The sequence below is a fragment of the Haliotis rufescens genome, unplaced genomic scaffold (genome assembly GCF_023055435.1).
Source record: "Haliotis rufescens isolate VD_foot unplaced genomic scaffold, xgHalRufe1.0.p SCAF_18, whole genome shotgun sequence".
Lineage (NCBI taxonomy): Eukaryota > Metazoa > Mollusca > Gastropoda > Lepetellida > Haliotidae > Haliotis > Haliotis rufescens.
Window position 1 is genome coordinate 25,707,516 of NW_025963868.1, and position 22,224 is coordinate 25,729,739.

Sequence of the window (22,224 nt, forward strand, 5' to 3'; positions counted from 1 at the left end):
CATGTGTGATACAATCACATAGGCAGCGTTTGGATCTTACTCTAGATAAACTGACATCTCAATGACATCACTAAGGCATTTATAAGTGTGTGTCGCTTCTTCAATCTTTCAATCATTCTTCAATCTTATATCTTAACTGATATGCCCATACTGCCATTCTCTCTCTATTTGGACTCAAACCGGGACATACTATGCTAGTTGGTAGAATTGATAATATATTGACGCAGAGGTTGGTTTGTTGTTTGTTGGTTAACGCCGCACTCAGCAATATTCCAGCTTTATGACGGCGGTCTGTAAATAATCAAGTCTGGACCAGACAATCCAGTGATTAATATCATATGCATCGATCCATACAATTGGAATTGATGACATGCATCAACCAAGTCAGTGAGCCTGACCACCCGATCCCGTTAGTCGCCCCTTACGACAAGCATAGTCGCCTCTTACGACAAGAATGGATTGCTGAAGACCTATTCTACCCCGGATCTTCACGGGTCTGACGCAGAGGTAAGAGGTAAACCTTTTCCTGACATGTAAGACCCGTGAAGATGCGGGGTAGAATAGGTCTTCAGCAATCCATTCTTGTCGTAAGAGTCGACGATGCTTGTCGTAAGGGGCGACTAACGGGATCAGGTGATCAGATTCGCTGACTTGGTTGATGCATGTCATCGTATCCCAATAGCGTGGCTCGGTGCTCATGATGTCAATCACTGGATGGTCTGGTCCAGACTCGATTAAACACAAACCGCCATCATATAGCTGAATATTGCTGAGTTCGGCGTTAAACATTAAACAAACATGAGATTGATGACTGAAGAATTGATTCAGTGTTTGCTTGTACTAGTCCGGACTAATGTCGATTTATAGCGCTCCCCCATCCACTGAGATACAATGTACCTTGCCGCAGTTTAACATGAATACCCCACTCTGACTTCAGCACTTACTGACGAGCGCCAGACAGGTCACAACAAGTACAGTAAACTACGGTTATAATGAACTTAAAGGGACTGCTAATTTTAGTTCGTTATAACTGTAGTTCGTTATAAGCATATAAACAGCATAACTACAGCAAATAGTAGGGACAAAAAAGTAAGTTCTTTATATCCGTCAGTTCGTTATAAGCGTGTTCGTTATAACCGTACTTTACTGTACTATTTTTAACGTCTTTCGTGCGGACGCTGTACCACTAGACCACGTTTCGAGGCATCGATTGGAAAATGACCTCAGTCATATAACTGCAAACTGCAGTGTTGCTGACTGCGGCGTTAAACAACAAACAAACAAACAAATACAACTGAGAGGAAAGCGTTTGCTGTTCTGTGTTCTGGTTTGCATGTCGACCGCCTCCGTGGTCTAGTGGTAGAGCGTCCGCCCGGAGAGCGGAAGGTCCGGGGTTCGATCCCCGGCCGCGTCATACCAAAAGACGTTAAAAGATGGTACTTGTTGTTACCCTCTCTGGCGCTCGGCATTAAGGGGCTAAAACAAGGACTGGTCGGCTCGGAGTCAGTATACTGTGTCTGAGTGGGGTATTCATGTTAAACTGCGGCATGGTATCTCAGTGAGCTAGCACTATAAATCGGCATCAGTCCGGACTTTTACAAGCAGCCACACACACACATACACGTACATGCACGTCGCTATAAAAGTGCAATAATCTTGGACGCGACGTTAAACCCAATTTCACCTCACCTTACCCTGCATGTCTGTCATTCCCAAACTTAGTTGCAAGTTGCTGTGACACATTGACATCCATCCCCACCGACACATTGTAACAACAAGGAGGACACTGACAGTTGTCTGTATCAGCCCCTCCCTGCGCCTCGGGATTCAAATAAAATACAAAATGTGAAGTGTGCTCAGGAATGTGAGATATGGCGAGATCTCGTCTATCTGCTGCCCGACTGCCACACACGCCTTGTGAATTTATTTCCCATGCCTCCGCTCTCGATGTCGTGTTCGTTGTGTTGAAGTGGGAAGGGTCAAGGGCGATTCACATAACATACCCTGCAAGGAGCTTGCATGTTACTTGGAACCACCACCAGTGACAATAACAAGCATCGTCAACAAGCGTATATCCTTCCCCTAACCGATTCTCAATTCCGTGTTCGTAATTGCGGTTTAGGGATAGTTATTAAGAGTTCCCTCCCTTTGATCGGTTTCTTATAAAGTTGACCAACAAAAGCGAAATACAGTAGTTTATTCATCTTTACGCAGTCTCGTTGTATCGTGCGAAGGGCAAGGTTTCCATGTTACGGTGTTATGAAGAATATATATTGGGTATAAACAAAATATATTATTTATTAGGTCGACTTAAAAGAAATGACGGAAAACCCGATTCTTTCATAAGTCTACAGTTAATCTGCCATGACAGATTAACTGTAGGCAAAAATGTCCAATAAGTGCTGACGTGACCCCTCATGGGATGTCCTCAGATCTTTGTTTAACGGTAGCGAGATCTGATTTTAATGAGATTGATGGCTCGATTCACTTTTTTTTAATTTCATTACTTGTTAAAAAAGTAAGTTCACGAAGTTTGCAACAACCAGACCTGACAATAAATTTGCCTGGCGTTACTTTGTCGCCTATGACCTAACAAAATGTTACATTTTATTTCATTAGGCTGGCTATAAGACGGTACTTATGTCCCTTAAACAAAACATACTGGTTGATAACAACCTCTTGTTAGCCAAGGAGAAGTTGGATACGTGGTATATATAGGCGTATCATGAGAGCTCCCATTGTGCAAGAGACCCAACTTGTATCATTCAAATTCGGTTTTTACTCGGCGTCTGTTAGATAAAATACGGTATAGGTTGCATGAAATTGTTCGTTGGACGCAGTCACCCGTTGCAGGCAAACTGACCCCACAATTGCAAAAATCTGTCAAGATGTATGCATGCCTGTACGCGAAGGCACCGAACTTCTTGATTTAGGGGTGTTAACTATTTCTGTTGTGTGTGGCAATGTGTGTTAATCTGAGTAAAATCTGGAAGTGCACTGGAATAACCAGTCGGTTTAATAATCACAAGATTGTCTATCTTCAACACGTTCGAAACCTTCATATATACGCATTTCTGTTTTCTAAATGAGTGAGTGAGTTGGATTTAACGCCGCTTTTAACAGTATTCCAGTTATATCACGGCGTGTCAGCTTAATGTGGGAGGAAAGCCCGAAGTGACGCAGGTCTCAGACGTTTACCACCTCGGTGAAACCCACGAGCACGGGTATGGTGCTGACAAACCTAGAAACATAATCGGGGCGAACAGGGATTCGAACAACGATCATAGGTTTCTGGCGTGCCCAAGGGACGCAACTCTGCATAGCGAATCGGGGCGCCTTAGACGACTGGACCACCCGTGCCCCCTGGGTTGCTGAAGATCTATTTCTAACACCGGATCTTCACGGGTCCAACCGCAAGCAAAAAGAGACTCGGCATTGTTCTTGTCTGTGTGAGTCTAACCGTTGTTTGTTGATTTATGAAATAAGTTATTCCATGTATATAAGAATATAATGTACTAGTGGCGTCACATATCTGGACAGGGTTCGAATCCCCTCGCCACGTAATAGCACTAAGCTATGTAGAAATTAAACACTCTCATTTTACAACACTGACGTACACTGTATACTGTAACAGGTCATTAAAATTACTCTTCCAATAATATCCCTAAATATTAGAAATAGATTTTCTTAGAAATAACATGTTTTCAATAACGAAAATAATAATTTCGGAAAAGCCATAACTTTTCCAAAGGCGCAATACACTGCAACGTCATGCGACGCGGACCCAGTCTAAGTCAGTACCCAGTCGCCAGCTCCGCGAGAAGGTGGGTTTTGTTGTGCAGTCAGTGCTGTGTGTGCAGTGTAGGTTCTCACTGTATATACAATATCCCTCATCATTGATATTGATCATACTGTTTGTTTCCGAAAGCAGGTAGAGTATAAGGTCTAACGTTTAGCTGTGTCGAAAGGAAGAATATGTGTTTACATTTGAAAATATACATCTCAAAGCGAGCTGCCCAAGGCGCAGTTCGGTTATGCTTGACCAGCTCAGTGTGAGTCGCTAGGGGAATCCCCGGTTTATTAATAACTTATGACTTGCCGAAGCCGTGGCGCACTATCAAAAGCTCTCTCGCTTGCTGGTGGGTCAGAATTACAGAAACACACTATCTCCGTGCCCCTTTTACAAATATATAAAGGTGACATCGATTTCACTCAGATATTATACAATTATTTCACTCGGGCCCCGGACCGCCTCCGTGGTCTAGTGGTAGAGCGTCCGCCCGGAGAGCGGAAGGTCCGGAATTCGATCCCCGGCCGCGTCATACCAAAACACGTTTAAATATGGTATTTGTTGTTACCCTGTCTGGCGCTCGGCATTAAGGGGCTAAAACAAGGACTGGTCGTCTCGGAGTCAGTATACTGTGTCTGAGTGGGGTATTCATGTTAAACTGCGGCATGGTATTTCAGTGAGCTTGCACTATAAATCGGCATCAGTCCGGACTAGTACAAGCAGCCAAACACACACACACACACACACACACACACACACGTACATGCACGTCGCTATGTAAGTGCAATAATCTTGGACGCGACGTTAAACCCAATTTCACATCACCTCACTCGGGCCCGAAGTACGTAATTGTTCGAAGGTCGTTTGTTTCTGTGTCAATCATTAAATGTCTGAGTATTATAAGGATGCTATTCTCGATTGTTACTTGTTAATATAAATCACACGGTTTTTTCAGATGCTGTTTACTGTAATTTCCTTTGCCCTGGTAACATCAACCCTTGGGTTTACACCTCCTGCCAGTCGCTGCGCATGCGCATCAGTGGACACTGCGATCGAGAGGAACTTCACGGAAACTGGCGATAACAGTTACGGGACATTGAGTTCCCCGAGGTGCCTTCCGTACCGCGGTGTTCAGCAGGCTCTCAATGACGGCCGGATATATGCCCACGTGTCCTATCAAGGGATGGTGAATACGAATTTAAACTGATTTCATAAATGAATTTTATTCATCGAATTAAGCGAGGGGCTCGTATTGGAATTTCAAAAGCTATGCCTTGGGCCGATAGCGACTTGAAAAGCAGTTTAGGTTGTATGGCCCCTAGTGAGCTGAGAATGTGCACACATGGGTAGTAGTAGTAGTAGTAGTAGTAGTAGTAGTAGTGACTAACGGGGTAGGCTCACTGTCTTGGTTGATGCATGTCGGCGTATCCTAATTGCGTAAATGATCTCAATCATGAGATTGTCTGGTTCAGACTCGATTATTTACAGACCGCCGTCATATAACTTGAATTTTAATGAGTGCGGCGTTAAACAACAAAGCAGCAGCAGCAGCAGTAGTAGTAGTAGTTGTAGTGGTAGTAGCAGTAGTTGTAGTGGTATATGTTATCTTGCGTTTACATTCCGACCTGCAGTTTAAGTTTATCGTAAAACAAACAGAGACACCTGGCAAATCGAAGTCCACTACCTCGATATATCATGTAAGACGATATTTCTTCATTAGCCTTGCCCCAACTGCACAAAGGGGTCGATAGGTTAGACTGTTGTGAGCCTATGTTAAAGTAGGAGGGTATACGTAAGGTTAGTTAAAGCAGTAAGTTCGCTTTGTGCAAGTGGTTCCTTGGTTCGACGGTCTAACGTCCGCTTGTCTGGAATTACAGATAACTCGATATCATTTTAATGGTCCCAAGTGTAACGTTGCGATGTTACCCCTTCGAAGCAGCTGCAGCAGATAATATTAAAGTACTCATGGAAATGTAAAAAACTGTTTTGCTGGATTTAATAATCGACACAAAGCATTGCGTAGATGTAAATACGAAGTAACAAAACAACTGGAAAAGTACTAGTCTGGATTTGCTAGTTCTATCTCAGTGCTCAATACAAAATGTACTTTACAGGAGGTAATTTGTAGGCACTTTCAACATTCAAAAATAAAACTAAGTCCAGATTGACATGGCAGAAACAGGCTATAGGCATTATGCAAATTAGCCTGGAAAAAAGTTATCAAAAAAACAATAAAAATAACAGCTATGTTCATGTACATAATAATAATGACATGTAAGTTGTTGTTTGAGAAGGGAATATGTTACTTTTACGTTCTGATATTTTGACGATGATTCACTATCCCACAAAACCACTCACAAATCACTAACCACTGACAAATCGCATGCACGTGGGTTTCAAGCACCTGTTTTCACCTGTCGTCAAGTTGTCATAGGTCATGGACATTCACCTTGATCTACTAACACCTGGTTATGCTCAGTTTCACAATAGTCTGTTTTGTTCATATTTTTACACACTTTTACGTGTAAAAAGACATTAAAACCTTTGATACGCTGTATTTGTGCCAAGGCCCAATTAGTACTAATTGAGTTGTTTGAATATTTATATATTTTGTATATTAACTGCATTTATTTAAAATCTGAAATCAGTTTTTTTTCATTTCCGTTAGTACTTTAGTGTCAAAATATACAAACTTTAATAATTGTTCCAATGTTGTTAAAAATATTTTGCAGAGTGCCTGGCTATTGACATTTGATATCTACATAAAGAAGTGTAACGGTAAGTAAGGTACGGTACATGACTCGCCACCATTTAAGGCAAAGTAACGCCCCGGTTACGTGCACGATTTGTATTTGAACGTAAGGATGATCGTTTATTTTGATCATGCATTACATTCATACACTCGTAACAGTGACTCCCGATGAATTAACGCTTCAAAATCCAAAATGATAAACAAAATTATAAAGACGAGAGTGATAATATTAATAATAATGTATTTTATTGTATCTTATACCAGTATTGATAGACTCGTGAAGATCCGGGGTAGAATATCCTTCAGCAGCCCATGCTTGCCGTAAACGGTGACTATGCTTGACGTAAGAGGCGACTAACGGGATCGGGTGGTCAGGCTCGCTGACTAGGTTGACGCATGTCATCGATAACAATTTGGTGGTTCGATGCTTATGATGTCAATCACTGGATTGTCTGGTCCAGACTCGATTATTTACAGACCGCCGTCATATAGCTGGAATATTGCTGAGTGCGGCGTTAACAAACAAACAAACAAACAAACAAACAAACTAGTATTATTATGTGTCATGTATTTTATCAGTTATTACCCATACGGAAACTTCACATCACATACCTTTCCCCCCATCCAGAGCCTTTTGAGTGCGTATGCGCGAATGCCAAAATCGACATAAGAACTACATACGGAAGCCGAGGTGCGCCAGTAAAGACCTTGACCTCTGGTCAATGTGTGACCTTGCAGGGGAAGTCGTTCAACTCCAGCGGCAGGATCTGGGTACAGGTCAAGGTCAACAACAAGGTCAGCGGCTGCTTTTCAGTTTCTCTGTATACACTTCTTTACGCCCACAAGGTTAAGGTCACCGTAAGTGTGTGACAGTGTGTAGGTTATCCTAATGTGTATAAGTAAGATGTTCACCCCATTTCAGCGATATCGTGACGAAAATATAAGGATTTGTTTTTTCAAATTACCCTCTTGTATAATGGAACTCTCAGATAATGGAACGAGTAGTGTACCGAGTTGTTTTCAATTGAGCTAATACTGAGCTAATATGTAGAAATCAATTACTCTGTAGAATGCCAACCTTATTTCACTCTCAATAAGTGCTGTTTCTAAATAATATGTTTTGCTTGCCATAAAAGGCGACAATGCTTGTCGTAAGTGGCGACTAACGGGATCGGGTGGTCAGGCTCGCTGACTTGCTTGATGCATGTCATCGATCACAGTTCCGTGGATCGATGCTCATGATATTAATCACTGGATTGTCTGGTCCGGACTCGATTATTTACAGACCGCCGTCATATAGTTGGAATGATGCTGAGTGCGGCGTTAAACAACAACAAAAAAAACCCCCAAAAAATCAAAGCGACCTTAAACCAAACTCACTCACTCACTTGCTTCCCTTATCGACTTTATTTCAGACGGGATGGCTGAAGACGGGTAACCTATCCTTCCATAAGAACTGCAGAGGTAAACCCTACTTCTAACACCCCGCCAAGAAACTTGCACATACCATGTAGCTAAACACCGGAGTTAACTCGAAAGGGGATGATTCGTTTTAACCAAAATTATTCACCCCCGAATACTGTAAAACGTGAAATTAACGCGAGCGTGAATTAAATGCGAAAAAAGGCGAGTGGTCTTTGCTGGCATTATTAAACATCGCATATATATCAACAATAAGACATTTTGAATAGCAGAAATTCCAACTTAGACATACGCTGAAAACAAACAACTATGTATTCCACATCAATGTTTATTGAGCAGCACTTGTAACAAGTACATAAACAATGTCATTCAAACACTAATTACATCCTGTGAATTGATACTGCTGGCGTGAGGACAAGCGTTCTACTCACTCATGTCATCACTTATCACACCTTATCAAGTCCAGACAGACGCCACCCAACGCGGTGTCTTTGCTCTTTGCGACTTCATTAAAGGCCGACACGAGCCAGCGCTCACGTATTGTTTTAGCTGAAGTACTCTGCTCAGCGCTAATAAGCGGTACTATTTGGTGTGTGATTGGATTAATGTAAGGTTGGATTAAGGTGAGGATTCCCCTGTAAACCTGTCAGAGGACGTTTTGTTTAGATATAAATCCACTGATGCTTGAGAGGAGGGGGTGTCGCATTCATATTGAGTCGCATTTTTGGCTAGGGGCCAGCGCTCGCATTCTTTTGGAGACGCATTAATTTCACGTTTTACAGTATATACAGGTCGCCGTGTTCTTGCTAGGCTATTTCAGAATGCGACTTTAAACTGTATTCTCTCATTGTAAGTTTGACACACTAGAAAAGGGTGAGGTGAATTGGGGTTTATTGGGAATTGGGAATTGCCGATTTTATAGTGCTAGACCACTGAGATACCATGCCGCATTTTAACATGAATACTCCTCTCAGACACAGTATACTGACTCCCAGCCGACCAGTCCTTGTTTTTCCCCGTTAATGCCGAGCGCCAGACAGGGTAACAACAAGTACCGACTTTTAACATATTTTAGTATGACGCGGCCGGGGATCGAACCCCGGACCTTTTGCGCTCCGGGCTGACTTTCTACCACTAGACCACGGAGGCGGCCCCCAGAAACAACTCTGACTAAGCTAATGTTCATCATCCACCAGCGACGAAGATATTTTTTTTCCCAAAATATAATACTGTAACACTGTTTCTGCCAGGACACATGACGGATGGTATCTCAAATACACGCATGACTGGGTGTCCTAAAACTGTGCCACGTGCAGCCTGGAACGGCGGAGCGCCACATCCACCAAGTGCCGGTCCGAACAAACCTCCCCACGACCCCTCCAGTCAGCACGGACCAAAGGCGGGCGACTGTGATAAATGCATGGGTAGAAGACATCGTTACCAGGACGACCACAAGGGTGGAGACGGTAGGGAATAACTTGCAGACACGTGTATTTTCCTCACAGGTTTGTTTGTGAGTGAGTGAGTTGGGTTTAACGCCGCTTCTAACAGTATTCCAGTTATATCACGGCGTGTCAGCTTAATGTGGGAGGAAAGCCCCAAGTGATGCAGGTCCCAGACGTTTACCACTTCGGTGAAACCCGCGAGCACGGGTATGGTGCTGACAAACCTAGAAACATAATCGGGGCGAACCGGGATCGAACCAACAATCATAGGTTTCTGGCGTGCCCAAGGGACGCAACTCTGCACAGCGAATCGGGGCGCCTTAGACGACTGGGCCACCCGTGCCCCCCGGTTTGTTTGTACCACACGGTGAGTGATATTCAAGCTATATCACGGTGAAGTGTGAAGGGCCGAGTTTGCGTTGGGGTTGATGCTACTGGACGTCAGGATGCGATGATAACAAACCAACGATCAATTTTCACCTCTCGAACAATCACTTTTTAAGGTAGTGGTGGGGTGAAATCCGTTTCAACGACGTCCCATTCATGATTATTGCACTTCAGTGATTATTGTGTGTGTGTGTCGGTTTTATAGAACTAAACCTCCGAGATATCACGACGCAACACACTGCAATAATTTCGACCCCACGGCGTAGAACCACACACACTCTCATTTTTGTCATTTGTAGAATCAATGGACAGTTCTTGCCTGAAAGCTGACGTCACTGAGTCACACGGAGAGAGTCGTGTCCCATTGGTCGCTCTTCAGGAAGGTGCAATGCATGATGGTAGTGACGGAATACTTACACCAGCCCAGCGTGGGAGTCAGGTATGTTTGTTTCTATTGCTTAACGGCACACTCAGAAATATTCCTGCTATTTGACGTCGGGCTGTAAATAATCGAGTCTAGGTCATATAATTGTGTGATTGGCACCATGACCATCGATCCATGCATTTCGGATACGATGACATCAACCAAGTCTGCGAGCCTCACCACCCGATCAATTTAGTCGCCTCTTACGACATGTTAGGGTATTATGACTCACAGTAATGTGGTACTGTGGAGTGAGTGAGTGAGTATGATTTTACGCCGCTTTTAGCAATATTCCAGCAATATGACGGCGGGGGACACCAGAAATGGGCTTCACACATTGTACCCCATGTCGGGAATCGAACCCGGGTCTTCGGCGTGACGAGCGAACGCTTTAACCACTAGGCTACCCGACCGCCCCTGGTACTGTGGACATTTAAGACAAATGGGTGACCGTAACAGTCATGGTTTTGACAACGAAGATATAAGATGTTTGTTCCTCGTTTTTTTTTTCGAACATTCTCGAAACCACCCACATATCTCCCACGTTAGGGGCGGTCGGGTAGCCAGCTGGTAGTTAAAGCGTTCGCTCGTGACGCCGAAGACCCGGGTCCTATTCCCGACATGGGTACAATGTGTGAAGCCCATTGCTGGTGTCTCCCGCCGTGATATTGCTGGAATATTGCTAAAAGCGGCGTAAAACTACACTCTCTTACTCACTCCATGTTATGCTTAAGAAATTAAGCCAGCGTCCTCTTGCTTTAACGATAATACATTAGGGCAAAACTAGTAGACTACACATGTACATTGGGGAAGAGCAAACTATATCCTTTGTAAGATGCCGAATATACGACTAACTTTGTATTTCAATGAAGATGCCTTAAAATAAAATATGTAACAACCGGCGCCATAAATTAAACGTCCTTGAACAGGGCTCATTGGCGGGCGCGATAAACTACTTTATACACAAAATGAGGTGAGGTGAAATGGGGTTTAACGTCGCGTCCAAGATTATTGCACTTATATGGCGACGTGCATTTACTTGTGTGTGTTTGTGTGGCTGCTTGTACTACTCCGGACTGATGCCGATTTATAGTGCTAGCTCACTGAGATACCATGCCGCAGTTTAACATCCCACTCAGACACAGTATACTGACTCCGAGCCGACCAGTCCTTGTTTTTAGCCCCTTAATGCCGAGCGCCAGACAGGGTAACAACAAGTACCATCTTTTAACGTCTTATGGTATGACGCGGCTGGGGATCGAACCCCGGACCTTCGAATTCCGCTCTCCGGGCGGACGCTCTATCATTAGACCACGGAGGCGGTCGAATCCTTTAGGTAAAATGTGGCAATGAACGGGAATCATCATTTTGCCTTTTTGGCTATTGATTCCCTCTATTCTTTGCGTTAACTCAAGCCTTTCTGTCGCCTTATGCTTATACAATGCAATACCAACCAATGAAGCAATAGCAACAAAAATCATCATTTCAAAGGATTAATTTGTTTCAATTTTCTATTATTTATGGGATGCATTTTATCTAAAACTATAGTCCTGGGCCCCGTTCCTCAAAGCGATCATAGCACTAAGGTGATCGTAAGTCCCATACTTTAACATAGGCTTACGATCATCGTAGTGCTAAGATCGCTTTGAGGAACGGGGCCCTGGTTACACTTCTTCATTTATTTGGGTTTAACGCCGCTTTTAACAGTATTCCAGTTATATCACGGCGTGTCAGCTTAATGTGGAAGGAAAGCCCGAAGTGATGCAGGTCTCAGACGTTTACCACTTCGGTGAAACCAACGAGCACGGGTATGGTGCTGACAAACCTAGAAACATAATTGGGGCGAACCCGGATTCGACCCCACAATCATAGGTTTCTGGCGTGCCCAAGGGACGCAACTCTGCACAGCGAATCGCGGCGCCTTAGACGACTGGGCCACCCGTGCCCCCTCTTCCCCCCCCCCCCCCCCCCCCCCCCCCCCCGGTAACAAATACCATCTTTTAACATCTTTTGGTATGGTGAGGCCAGGAGAGTTCAAACCACCGACCTTCCATTCTCAAGTCAGATGCCATGTTCACTAGACTACGAAGGCGGTCTCCAGATTAATAAATGATGAAGCTTCTGATTATTCCATCGATAATGGCTCTGGGGGTAACAAACAGGAAAACAGAAAGAAAGAACTTTGTTTTATTTCTTATTTTTTATTTTTTTATTTTTTCAGATTGATTTGGTCCAAGATAATTTTCTACATTTAACAGAGGAGGGCAGGTCAGGCGTGTTCGTGCCCAGGTCCCCCACCATCTTGGCACGTGCTGTGTGGGGGGCACGGCCGGCTGGCCCTGGAGTAGACAGACTGAAGGAGACTCCCCAGTACGTCATCATTCACCATGGAGCCTCGGCAGGATGCAGCTACAGCCAGGACTGCGTGAGACTGATGCAGTGCTACCAGAACTTCCATGTGGACGGACGTGGTAGGGAACTTGTAGCTACCAGTAAAAATATTTATTAATGGACATTGCGGAGTTGACTTATGATCATGGAAAGGATTTAGGATTTTGTAAAAAACAAACAAATGTTTAAATAACAGGTTGAGAGAGAGAGAGAGAGAGAGAGAGAGAGAGAGAGAGAGAGAGAGAGAGAGACAGACAGACAGACAGACAGACAGAGAGACAAAGAGAGAGAGAGACAGAGGGAGAGAGAGAGGGTGGGGTACACGGGAAGACAAAGAATGGTCCGTCCCTTATGGATTGGTTGGGGTATCAAACTAGGAGCGATGCTACTATTGAAATATATATACGGCCATATCTGAACTGAACAGAGAGAGTTTGGTATATAAAAGGTTTACCGTTTCATTATTCACTTCCCTTACATTTCACATTCTGACTCGATCTCCACGTCAGATACAATGCAGAGCGGAGGAACAAATGGCTGTGCATGCCAGAGTTGCTTCCCTTAGGAGTGTCATGTCCTGTGCTCGTGGACTTGAATCCTGGATTCTGCCTCATTATCATAATTGGTTTGTTTTCACGAAACTCGGACGTCGGATTCATCATAGTGTGACCAGCATCACTTTGGACCTTCCTCCCACATTACACTGACATGCGACCCGTGAAGATTCCGGGGTATATAGGTCTTCAGCAACCCATGCTTGCCCTAAAAGGCGACTATGCTTGGTCCAGATAGCGATAGGTTGATGGTTCGATCCCTTGACTGTATCGTGCCTATAGGTGTTAAAAGATGGTAATTGTTGTATCCATTAAGGGGGGTTGGTCGGTCATAGTCTACAATTTATACAGTTTCAGTGTGGGGTAACCATAATATAGTACAAAATGCTATCTTTGAGATCTGGCACCCTAACAACGATATAAGTCGGGACTAGTACACGCAGCCACGCACATACAGACATAGATACAAACACACACACACACGCGCGCACGCACGCACGCACGCACGCACACGCACACGCATACGTTAAACCCCACCCCACCTCACCTCACCTCTTCTTCTGTGTCCATCAGTCCTCAAAGGCCCCGCAGTTCGATGCGCAGAGCCGCCTCCGTGGTCTTGTGGTAGAGCGTCCGCCCGGCGAGCGGAAGGTCCGGGGTTCGATCCCCGGCCGCGTCATACCAAAAGACGTTAAAAGATGGTACTTGTTGTTACCCTGTCTGGCGCTCGACATTAAGGGGCTAAAACAAGGACTGGTCGGCTCGGAGTCGTATACTGTGTCTGAGTGGGATATTCATGTTAAACTGCGGCATGGTATCTTAGTGAGCTAGCACTATAAATCGGCATCAGTCCGGACTAGTACAAACAGGCACACACACACACACACGTGCATGCACGTCGCTATATAAGTGCAATAATCTTGGACGCGACGTTAAACCCAATTTCACCTCACCTCACCTCGATGCGCAGAGTTGCGTCCCTTGGGCACGCCAAAAACCTATGATTGTGGGTCAAATCCTGGTTCGCGCCGATTATGATTCTAGGTTTGTTAGCATCATATCCATGCTCGTGGGTTTCAACGTAGTGGTAAATGTCTGACATCAAGCTGGCACACTCACTCACTCCATTAAGTCCATTAAGTCTTGTTTTACAGGCTGGTCCGACATCGGCTACAACTTCGCTATCGGCGATGACGGCAACGTGTACGAGGGGCGAGGCTGGGGCGCCGTGGGGGCACACACGTATGGCTATAACAGAATATCTGTTGGTGAGTGCTGCCGAGAGAGGTGGTAAAGATAGAGGAAGACATTGACTCAGATTGTAACCATGAAAATGATACATCGGAGTACAATGAAACGCAAAAAATCAATTCACCGAGTCACCATCTTCTCTCCATTCATGATTATAGCATTCATTACCGGACCCGTGAAGATTCCGGGGTAGAATAGGTCTTCAGCAACCCATACTTGCCGTAAAAGGCGACTATGCTTGTCGTAAAAGGCGACTAACAGGATCGGGTGGTCAGGCTCGCTGACTTGGTTGCGTGGATCGATGCTCATGATGTCAATCACTGGACAGTCTGGTCCAGACTCGATTATTTTACAGACCGCCGTCATATAGCTGGAATATTGCTGAGTGCGGCGTTAAACAACAAACAAACAAACATTCATTACCGCCCCCAGGCCTGGTGGTAGAGACTCCGCCTGTAGAGCGGAAGGTCCGGGGTTCAATCCCCTGTCAAGGACTGGTCGGCTCGGAGTCAGTATACTGTGTCCGTGTGGGGTATTTATGTTAAACTCTGGCATGGTATCTCAGTGGGGTAGCACTATAAAATCAGCATTAGTCCGGACTTGTACAAACAGCCACACCCACACATGCATTCACGTCGCTTTATAAGTGCAATAATCTTGAACGCCACCTCGCCTACACCACCATAGCCCCCGTGGGGACTCTTTGTTAACATAGGTCTCCAGGATTCTAGGTCTCTAGGTCGTAAAAGATGACTTAATGGATCAAATAGTCATAAAGTTGTGGTTGATAGTATGTTGTACCGAGATGGCTGGTATCGTTGCTCACGTAATGAATCACTGGATTGTCTGGTCCAGATGCAATTATTTACATGCAATCGTCATATGGACTATTGTTGGAAAGACGTCAAGCGGAATAGTTTGTAACAATGGATGACGTCATCTTCTATTATTTGCGACAATATGACACTGTCCGTATGATGTCACGTTGCAATGGGCCTCTTCGGAAACAGTGAAACCATTGGAATGAACTAGCCAATCAGCATGAAGGACAAACGATAATGTTCAGTGAGAATTACTAAAAACAGTTTCAGGTGTATCCCTGCGCTCATGGGTGATATTGAATATTGACATCAATAAAACATCACTGATTTCACGCAACAGCCTTTATATTTATACAGGAATCGCTTTCATTGGCAAGTTCAATGACCGGGAGCCAAGCCAAGCCGCCCTTGACGCACTCATGACACTGCTTACTTACGGCGTCCGCTACGGCGAACTGTCGCCGTCGTACACGTTGCTAGGACGTCGTGACGTAGGTTATCCGACAGAATCCCCCGGAGACAGACTGTATAAGATCATCCGTGGCTGGAAGCACTACAACAACACCGTCATCTACGTCTGAATGACGCCGGGTTGCCGTTGGTCTGGTCGTCTAAGGCGCGTTTCTCTTCTATGTGTGAGATACCTTTGATTGCCCTTTCGAACACCCGAATCGACCTGATAATGTTTGTACGACTGTCTGGTCCAGAATTGAATATTATCAGGCCGCCGTCATATAGTCTCCGGTTGGTTTCTGTAATTTTAGATGTTTACTGTAGTAATGTGTGTTGTCTGCTTTAGTACATAACTTTATCTGCATAAGTTTGTGCAGAAAGTGAGACTTTTATAAAACATTATCTCTCTCATATAAATTAAATATTACCGAGTGCAGCGTTCAGCTACCAACACACAAACAAATGCAAAACATGAACTAAACTGATACAATTTGACATCTTTACGACATGCTTTTTCTGTTTGAGATTTTTTGCAATATATATCATGTTCTCTTGTTTTTTTCTATATGGAACATTGTTTGGAACCACACGTCTTCAGAGATGTAACAGGAACATATTAATGTTTTATCAATGTAAGATTGTTTTGAAAGAACATATCATTAACATTTCTTGTAGGATCTTTTTCCTATGCTTTTGGCATGCTTTTCATGACGTCGCACAGAACAAAGATCAATTCTCTTGCAGTGCATACCTGCTTCATATCAACGAATGGTATTTTTCAGTTTTGCATTTCACTTACAACGACGAAGTTTTAATATGTCTAATTTGATTAATTTCTTGTGTGGTTTTCTCCGTGAACACATCTTTGCCATCACACCATTGCAGCATGACTCGGTGCATGACTGGTCTATTCCCATGATCGCAGTGGACCATTTATACCTAACACAGCGGTCACTGGCGACTTCATCCGGCTGACAGCTTACAACACATACCCAGTGTGACCCTCCACAAAAAAAGGTTTCATCCTTATCTGTTGATTATCAATGCGATGTCGATAATGCAAACTAAATAAGATAAAAAAAATTTTTTTTTTAAATTCTTAAAATTTCGACACAAACTTCGGCGAATTCGACTGAAGCACAAAAAACGCATCAATGACTTTCGGGCAAGAAAGTAGTCCGTCATAATCTGACCTCAGATCATCGCCATGGCGCAGCCAATCACGGGCCTGGAATTGTGTCTCTGACCACAGTTATCAGTTGGTAACAGTTATCGCAAATGAGTTCCTCACCTGCAGGTGTGTGAACGTGTATAAGAACCCTTATGTTTTACCGCCGTGATATTGCTGGAATAAAGCCAAAAGCGGCGTAAAATTACATGCAATCACGTACCCAGTTCACTGTAGAAGGTCTTTTTCAAATCTGTTTTTTACATTTAGATTACGTGTGTATGGTATAAATACAACAAATATTGTGTAATTACCACGTTCTCTACTGTACTCGTTTGTTGTCATGTGTGATGAAGAAGGTTGTTTTGTTTTGAACCCGAATTGTTGGTAAGTGCGGATAGTGTTCTCTTGTTAACCAAATGCATCCGAGTTTTTAATCAAAAATCGCTACAAGGTGGTATTATTAAATTAGGGGTGTGTTCGTTATAATTCCTTGGCCGTTGGGGTAGCTTTGGGGGTTCGATTCATGGTTACACGTGTGAAGCCCATTTCTGGTGCCCCCGGCCGTGTTATTGCTGGAATATTTCACAAATCGGCGTAAAACCATACTCACTTTGATCACTAAATCACTCATTGCAATTCCTGCAATCCTCTTGCATTCATTTCCCAGGCGGGGACAGGGGTGGCACAGTCGTCTAAGGCCCCACGATTCACTGTGCAGAGTTGCGTCCCTTGGGCACGCCAGAAACCTATGATTGTGGATTCGAATCCCGGTTCACCCCAATTATGTTTCTAGGTTTGTCAGCACCACACCCGTGCTCGTCGGTTTTACCGAAACGGTAAACGTCTGAGACCTGCATCTCTTCGGGCCTTCCCCCCACATTAAGTTGACACGCCGTGATATAACTGGAATACTGTTAAAAGCGGCGTTAAACCCAACTCACTCGCTCATTCATTTCCAAGGCCCACCGGGACGGACTACTTTTCCAATGACGGAATGTTTGGGATCCAAATGCAAGGGAACTTGACTCCTCCTTTCTTCCTTCATCCTATTTTTTTTATTTGATTTAATAAAGAAATATATGACGAGTGGGAGTTGTTTATTGTACAATAAAACACTGCGCAGCCCCGAGAGGTTTTCTCCCTGCATTCCTTTATTTAGGAGATAAACCTACTGTGTTTTGAAATTTGATGTAATCCCACTGTAGATAAGATACCTCTTATTATAATTTTGAACCGAACGCTTTAGCTTTCAAATGTGTAAGTTAGAGGTATCAAATGAACAAAGCAATGCTTAATATCAGTCATGGGCTGTTCGCCAACTGTATGCTTACCAACCTGCCACGTAAAGATCCAAATTTCATACTGGATCCACCATTGTTTCCCAGTAACCACTGGTAACAATGGTCACCGGAAGTGTCGAGCCGAACCATACACAGCAGCCTTGAACTTGGGGTCAAATCACTGTAAGCTTGAGTCAGTACAATGTATATCTTCCCTAGGCAATGACGTTAACTGCCAATACAAGTCCACTTTCCAACCTCGCCGAACTAGGCTGGAATTTTGTAGCTCGACCGTATGGCCAACAGCGGCTATTGCGAGTTATGTCCCTTCTCTGTCCCTCCATTTGACCAATCAGAGTCAACCTCTTACATCACTTGCATTTGCTACAAACAAAATGGCGGCGCCCAGTCCAGACGATGACTTTTGTGATCGATAATTAAGATACATTTGAGAAATAAACGACCAATGTTAGTTGTATATTGTACAATAACACTGCACGGAGGATAAACCATAAGGGGAGCATCACTTCCGTGTGTTATCAACAGCCTAATTTGATTATCTTACTAAAAATAAACACGTTTTACTATTATATCATAATCATGTGGTATGTTTGGGTGGCGGTGGAATGTATTACATACACACCGGTGAAATACTGACGGTGATTGGACACTGTTATCCCTATAGTCCAAGGCGCTGTGCGGAGCTTCGTGTCACAGCCGTGGCAATAGTAGAGTGAGTCGGTTTTAACTCCGCTGTGAGCAGTATTAAAGTTCTATATCACAGCGAATCAGATGAATTGTGTAGCAAAACCCAAACTGTCACATCGATGAGGTTCTTTACCGCTTACATTTTAGTGATCCATGCTGACAGTCATATGTTCATAATTGCACCCTTAGACGCCCCAACGGGTGCAGTGCACAGTTACGTGCCTTAGCTGTACCAGGATCGTGTGTTCGAATATCCAGATCTCTCTGATCCTTGGTTGTCAGCACCGAACCCGGGCTCGCAGATCTTACCAAAATGGTAACACTGTTGTTACCCCCAATCCCATCAAGTTGACACACCGTTGGTTAAAACCAAACTTGCTAACCGAACTGAATATTTTACCTGAGATGAAGTGTGGTGCAAATGACGTCGTTTACAATTCAAAAGTTTCTTTAGTGTTTTTACAAAACTGGTTAATATCAAGATACCACTGTTGGTATGAACAATCGCGTGGAACAGGCTTCTGTTGTGTTGATCATCAGTGTTTGTTGTACAGCACGACCATGTGTAAGTGGAAGTGTGTATGTTAATCTGACATTCCGTAATATATCTGTAAAACTGTTCAAAACTGCGTTCAACACACTCATTCAATCAGCATTTGAGCGACACTATTATTTGAACCTGGTTTTAGATCAACGGATCCTGCCTCGGCTAAAGGATGCAACTCTTGGCTTACACAGACGCACCAGTGGCTCTTGTTTGCCCTGAATCCACACCACAGACCTCACAACGCTCTGGTATAAAGATGGCATTATTTGTCTGCAGCCAGGAACGAGAGCCTGGGTCGAGCAGCGGTGGCTAGCCTGGAACAGACTGGCCTGAAACCACAGTTCTTCCAACTGGACATCACTGACCAAATCATCCTTGGATGCTCTCTTGCCAGACAGGTATGATGGATTGAATGTCCTTGCCAACAAGGTAGGTATCATGTTTAGGGTATGATTTCAATAATACATCACACTCGTAAAACTGAGGGATATCCTGGCACTCTCAGACGTGCCAGAAATATTTCCATTCGGAATAGTCCGAACAACTTCGTTTTTGAGCTACGACATGAGACATGCTAGTCTAAATGCTTCTCTAATTCGTACCGAGAATTTAGAAGCATCGACGCTGAATGGCTGGTTTGAAAATCCTGGGATGTGTCCTCGGGTCTTCATGTAGAGATATAGAAATCGGTGTAAAAGATCTGGTGTAAATGAAATTATTTTAGGTTGTTATAGGAAGGAGGGGTATTCCATTTTGATTTTATACAGTTTCATGCAAAATATAAATAGAAACATAATTTCGAATTTGATAATATTGTATTTTTTCTTCATTAATTTGCCATGATCATCGCGATAATCCGTAATTCTACCTTAAGTGACAAGAACTATTAATTGAAAACAGTTGCCGACACACTGCAAACCTAAAGTTCCAAACCCAACTATGATACCCGTATTACATACGTAGCGGCCATAACATTTCCGAGTCCCGTGATGGGATTCGAACCACGGACCTTCTGATCCGAGGTCGGACGCCTTTTCCACATGACCAAAGAGGTTAACCCCGTCAGCAAGCTGACAAGGTAAGGATGTCTTCTGTGGGATGACTCAACGCCCTGCTTCACATACATCACCATCGAATAACTTTTTCTTGTTTAGTACAGTTTAGTCCAGTTATTTCACGGAGGACTGTATATAATAGAGTCTGATCCAGACACAAAGTCGTTTTTGAGTGAATAGCGTTTATGATGACAAAATATGAGTCACATGACGCACTAAGACCACCCGATCTCCGTTTTTTGAAACACAGGGGATTTCTTGGGCGTATGTTGACTAAGAAACACCTAGGGCTCACAAGTACGAGAAACAGGGGACATATTTGCTGTAGTTGACCCGGGAACACCAAAGGTTTATAATTACGAAAACAGGGAGTCTTTGGGACGTATGTTGACCCGACCACACCTTAGGTTTGGAAATACGAGAAACGGGGCACATTTGGGAATTGTTATTACGAGTAACTGGGGAATTTGGGACGTATATTGACCCGGGAAACACCCAGGGCTTACGATTTGGGACGTATGTTGACCCGGGAACACTTAATGTTTATAATTACGATAAACAGGGACTATTCGGGACGTATGTTGACCCGGGAACACTTAATGTTTATAATTACGAGAAACAGGGACTATTCGGGACGTATGTTGACCCGGGAACACTTAATGTTTATAATTACGAGAAACAGGGACTATTCGGGACGTATGTTGACCCGGGAAACATCTAGGGCTTACATTGAATGAGAAAAAGGGGACATCTTGGTCGTATGTTGACCTGTGATCACCTGGGGCTAACATTTGAAGAGAAACAGGGGATACCGTGGCCGTATGTTAACCCGGGAGCACCTAGGGCTTACAATTACGAGAAACAGGGGACATCTTGGCCGTATGTCGACCTGGGATCACCTAGGGCTAACATTTGAAGAGAAACAGGGGACACCGTTGCTGTATGTTGACCCGGGAACACCTTAGGCTCAGAATAACGAGAAACTGGGAACATTTGGGACATATATCGACCCGGGAACACCGAGGGTTTAGAATTAAGAGAAATTAGGGACACCTTTGCAGCATGTTGACCCGGGAACGCCTAAAGTTTATAATCACGAGAAACAGGTAGCATTTGGGACGTATGTTGACCTGGCAATACCTTAGGCTTAGAATAAAGAGAAACTGGGAGCATTTGGGACGTATGTTGACCCGGCAACACCTAGGGCTTACAATAACGACATATAGATGGTGTGTTTTCAGTGTAGAGATATGCATCATGTATTCCACGCTAAACTGAAGTTTGACAGTCACGCATTTGCCCATGACAGAACGCCAACTCTTTGATGCGAGATGTTGATGGTAGCGACATCATTTTTTTAGTTTTTTGACATTATTATGCTTTACAATATTAGACAATTGTAATAAACGTGTGTAGCACAGCGCTTCAACAAAAGTGAGCACACATAAAGACAATTCAGCAAGCTTGGAGAAGGTGGACATTTCCAAATTTGGCACATCAGTGACGAACATTATGTCCGATGTAATTCCCTGTTTTGACTTGTAGTATATGTTTCTGTGTATTTTAAGATCAACATTTTATTTACATTTGCACGTATTTGTGAAGTGTGCCACCGGGGTGGAAGAACACGCTCACTTTTTCGCGAACACCTGGCATCATCACTATATGAGTGAGTGAGTGTGAGTGGGAATCGAACCCGAGTCTTCGGCGTGACGATCAAACGCTTTAACCACAAGGCTACGCGACCGCACCCCCCCCCCCCCCCCCCCCTCC

The 22,224-nt window shown here is 44.0% G+C and overlaps 1 protein-coding gene across 3 annotated transcripts; it reads left to right on the forward strand.

Annotated features, from left to right (window-relative positions):
• The first annotated feature begins 3,762 nt into the window (after nt 1-3,762).
• On the forward strand, nt 3,763-20,411 carry LOC124132943. Of its 3 annotated transcripts, XR_007221886.1 has the most exons (11): nt 3,809-3,861; nt 4,746-4,976; nt 6,523-6,568; nt 7,171-7,337; nt 7,958-8,006; nt 9,215-9,430; nt 10,096-10,235; nt 12,442-12,691; nt 14,320-14,433; nt 15,595-15,872; nt 19,539-20,411. XR_007221886.1 is itself a non-coding variant. In XM_048398477.1 (10 exons), the coding sequence occupies exons 2-10, from the start codon at nt 4,746-4,748 to the stop codon at nt 15,816-15,818; spliced, it is 1,437 nt and encodes a 478-aa protein (XP_048254434.1). In that variant the 5' UTR covers nt 3,763-3,824; the 3' UTR covers nt 15,819-17,947. The 3 variants fall into 3 exon arrangements, 2 of the variants coding, with proteins under 2 accessions (XP_048254434.1, XP_048254433.1); XM_048398477.1 differs by lacking the exon at nt 19,539-20,411 and having other exon boundaries at nt 3,763-3,824; nt 15,595-17,947; XM_048398476.1 differs by lacking the exon at nt 19,539-20,411 and having other exon boundaries at nt 15,595-17,947.
• The last annotated feature ends 1,813 nt before the right edge of the window (nt 20,412-22,224 follow it).

Bases quoted from the DNA above. Each gene is read 5' to 3' on its own strand.
- LOC124132943 (XM_048398477.1), top strand. From the start codon at position 4,746: ATGCTGTTTACTGTAATTTCCTTTGCCCTGGTAACATCAACCCTTGGG. The intron at 10,236-12,441 runs GTATGTTTGTTT...TTATTTTTTCAG, and splicing joins CAGCCCAGCGTGGGAGTCAG to ATTGATTTGGTCCAAGATAA. The intron at 14,434-15,594 runs GTGAGTGCTGCC...ATATTTATACAG, and splicing joins CTATAACAGAATATCTGTTG to GAATCGCTTTCATTGGCAAG.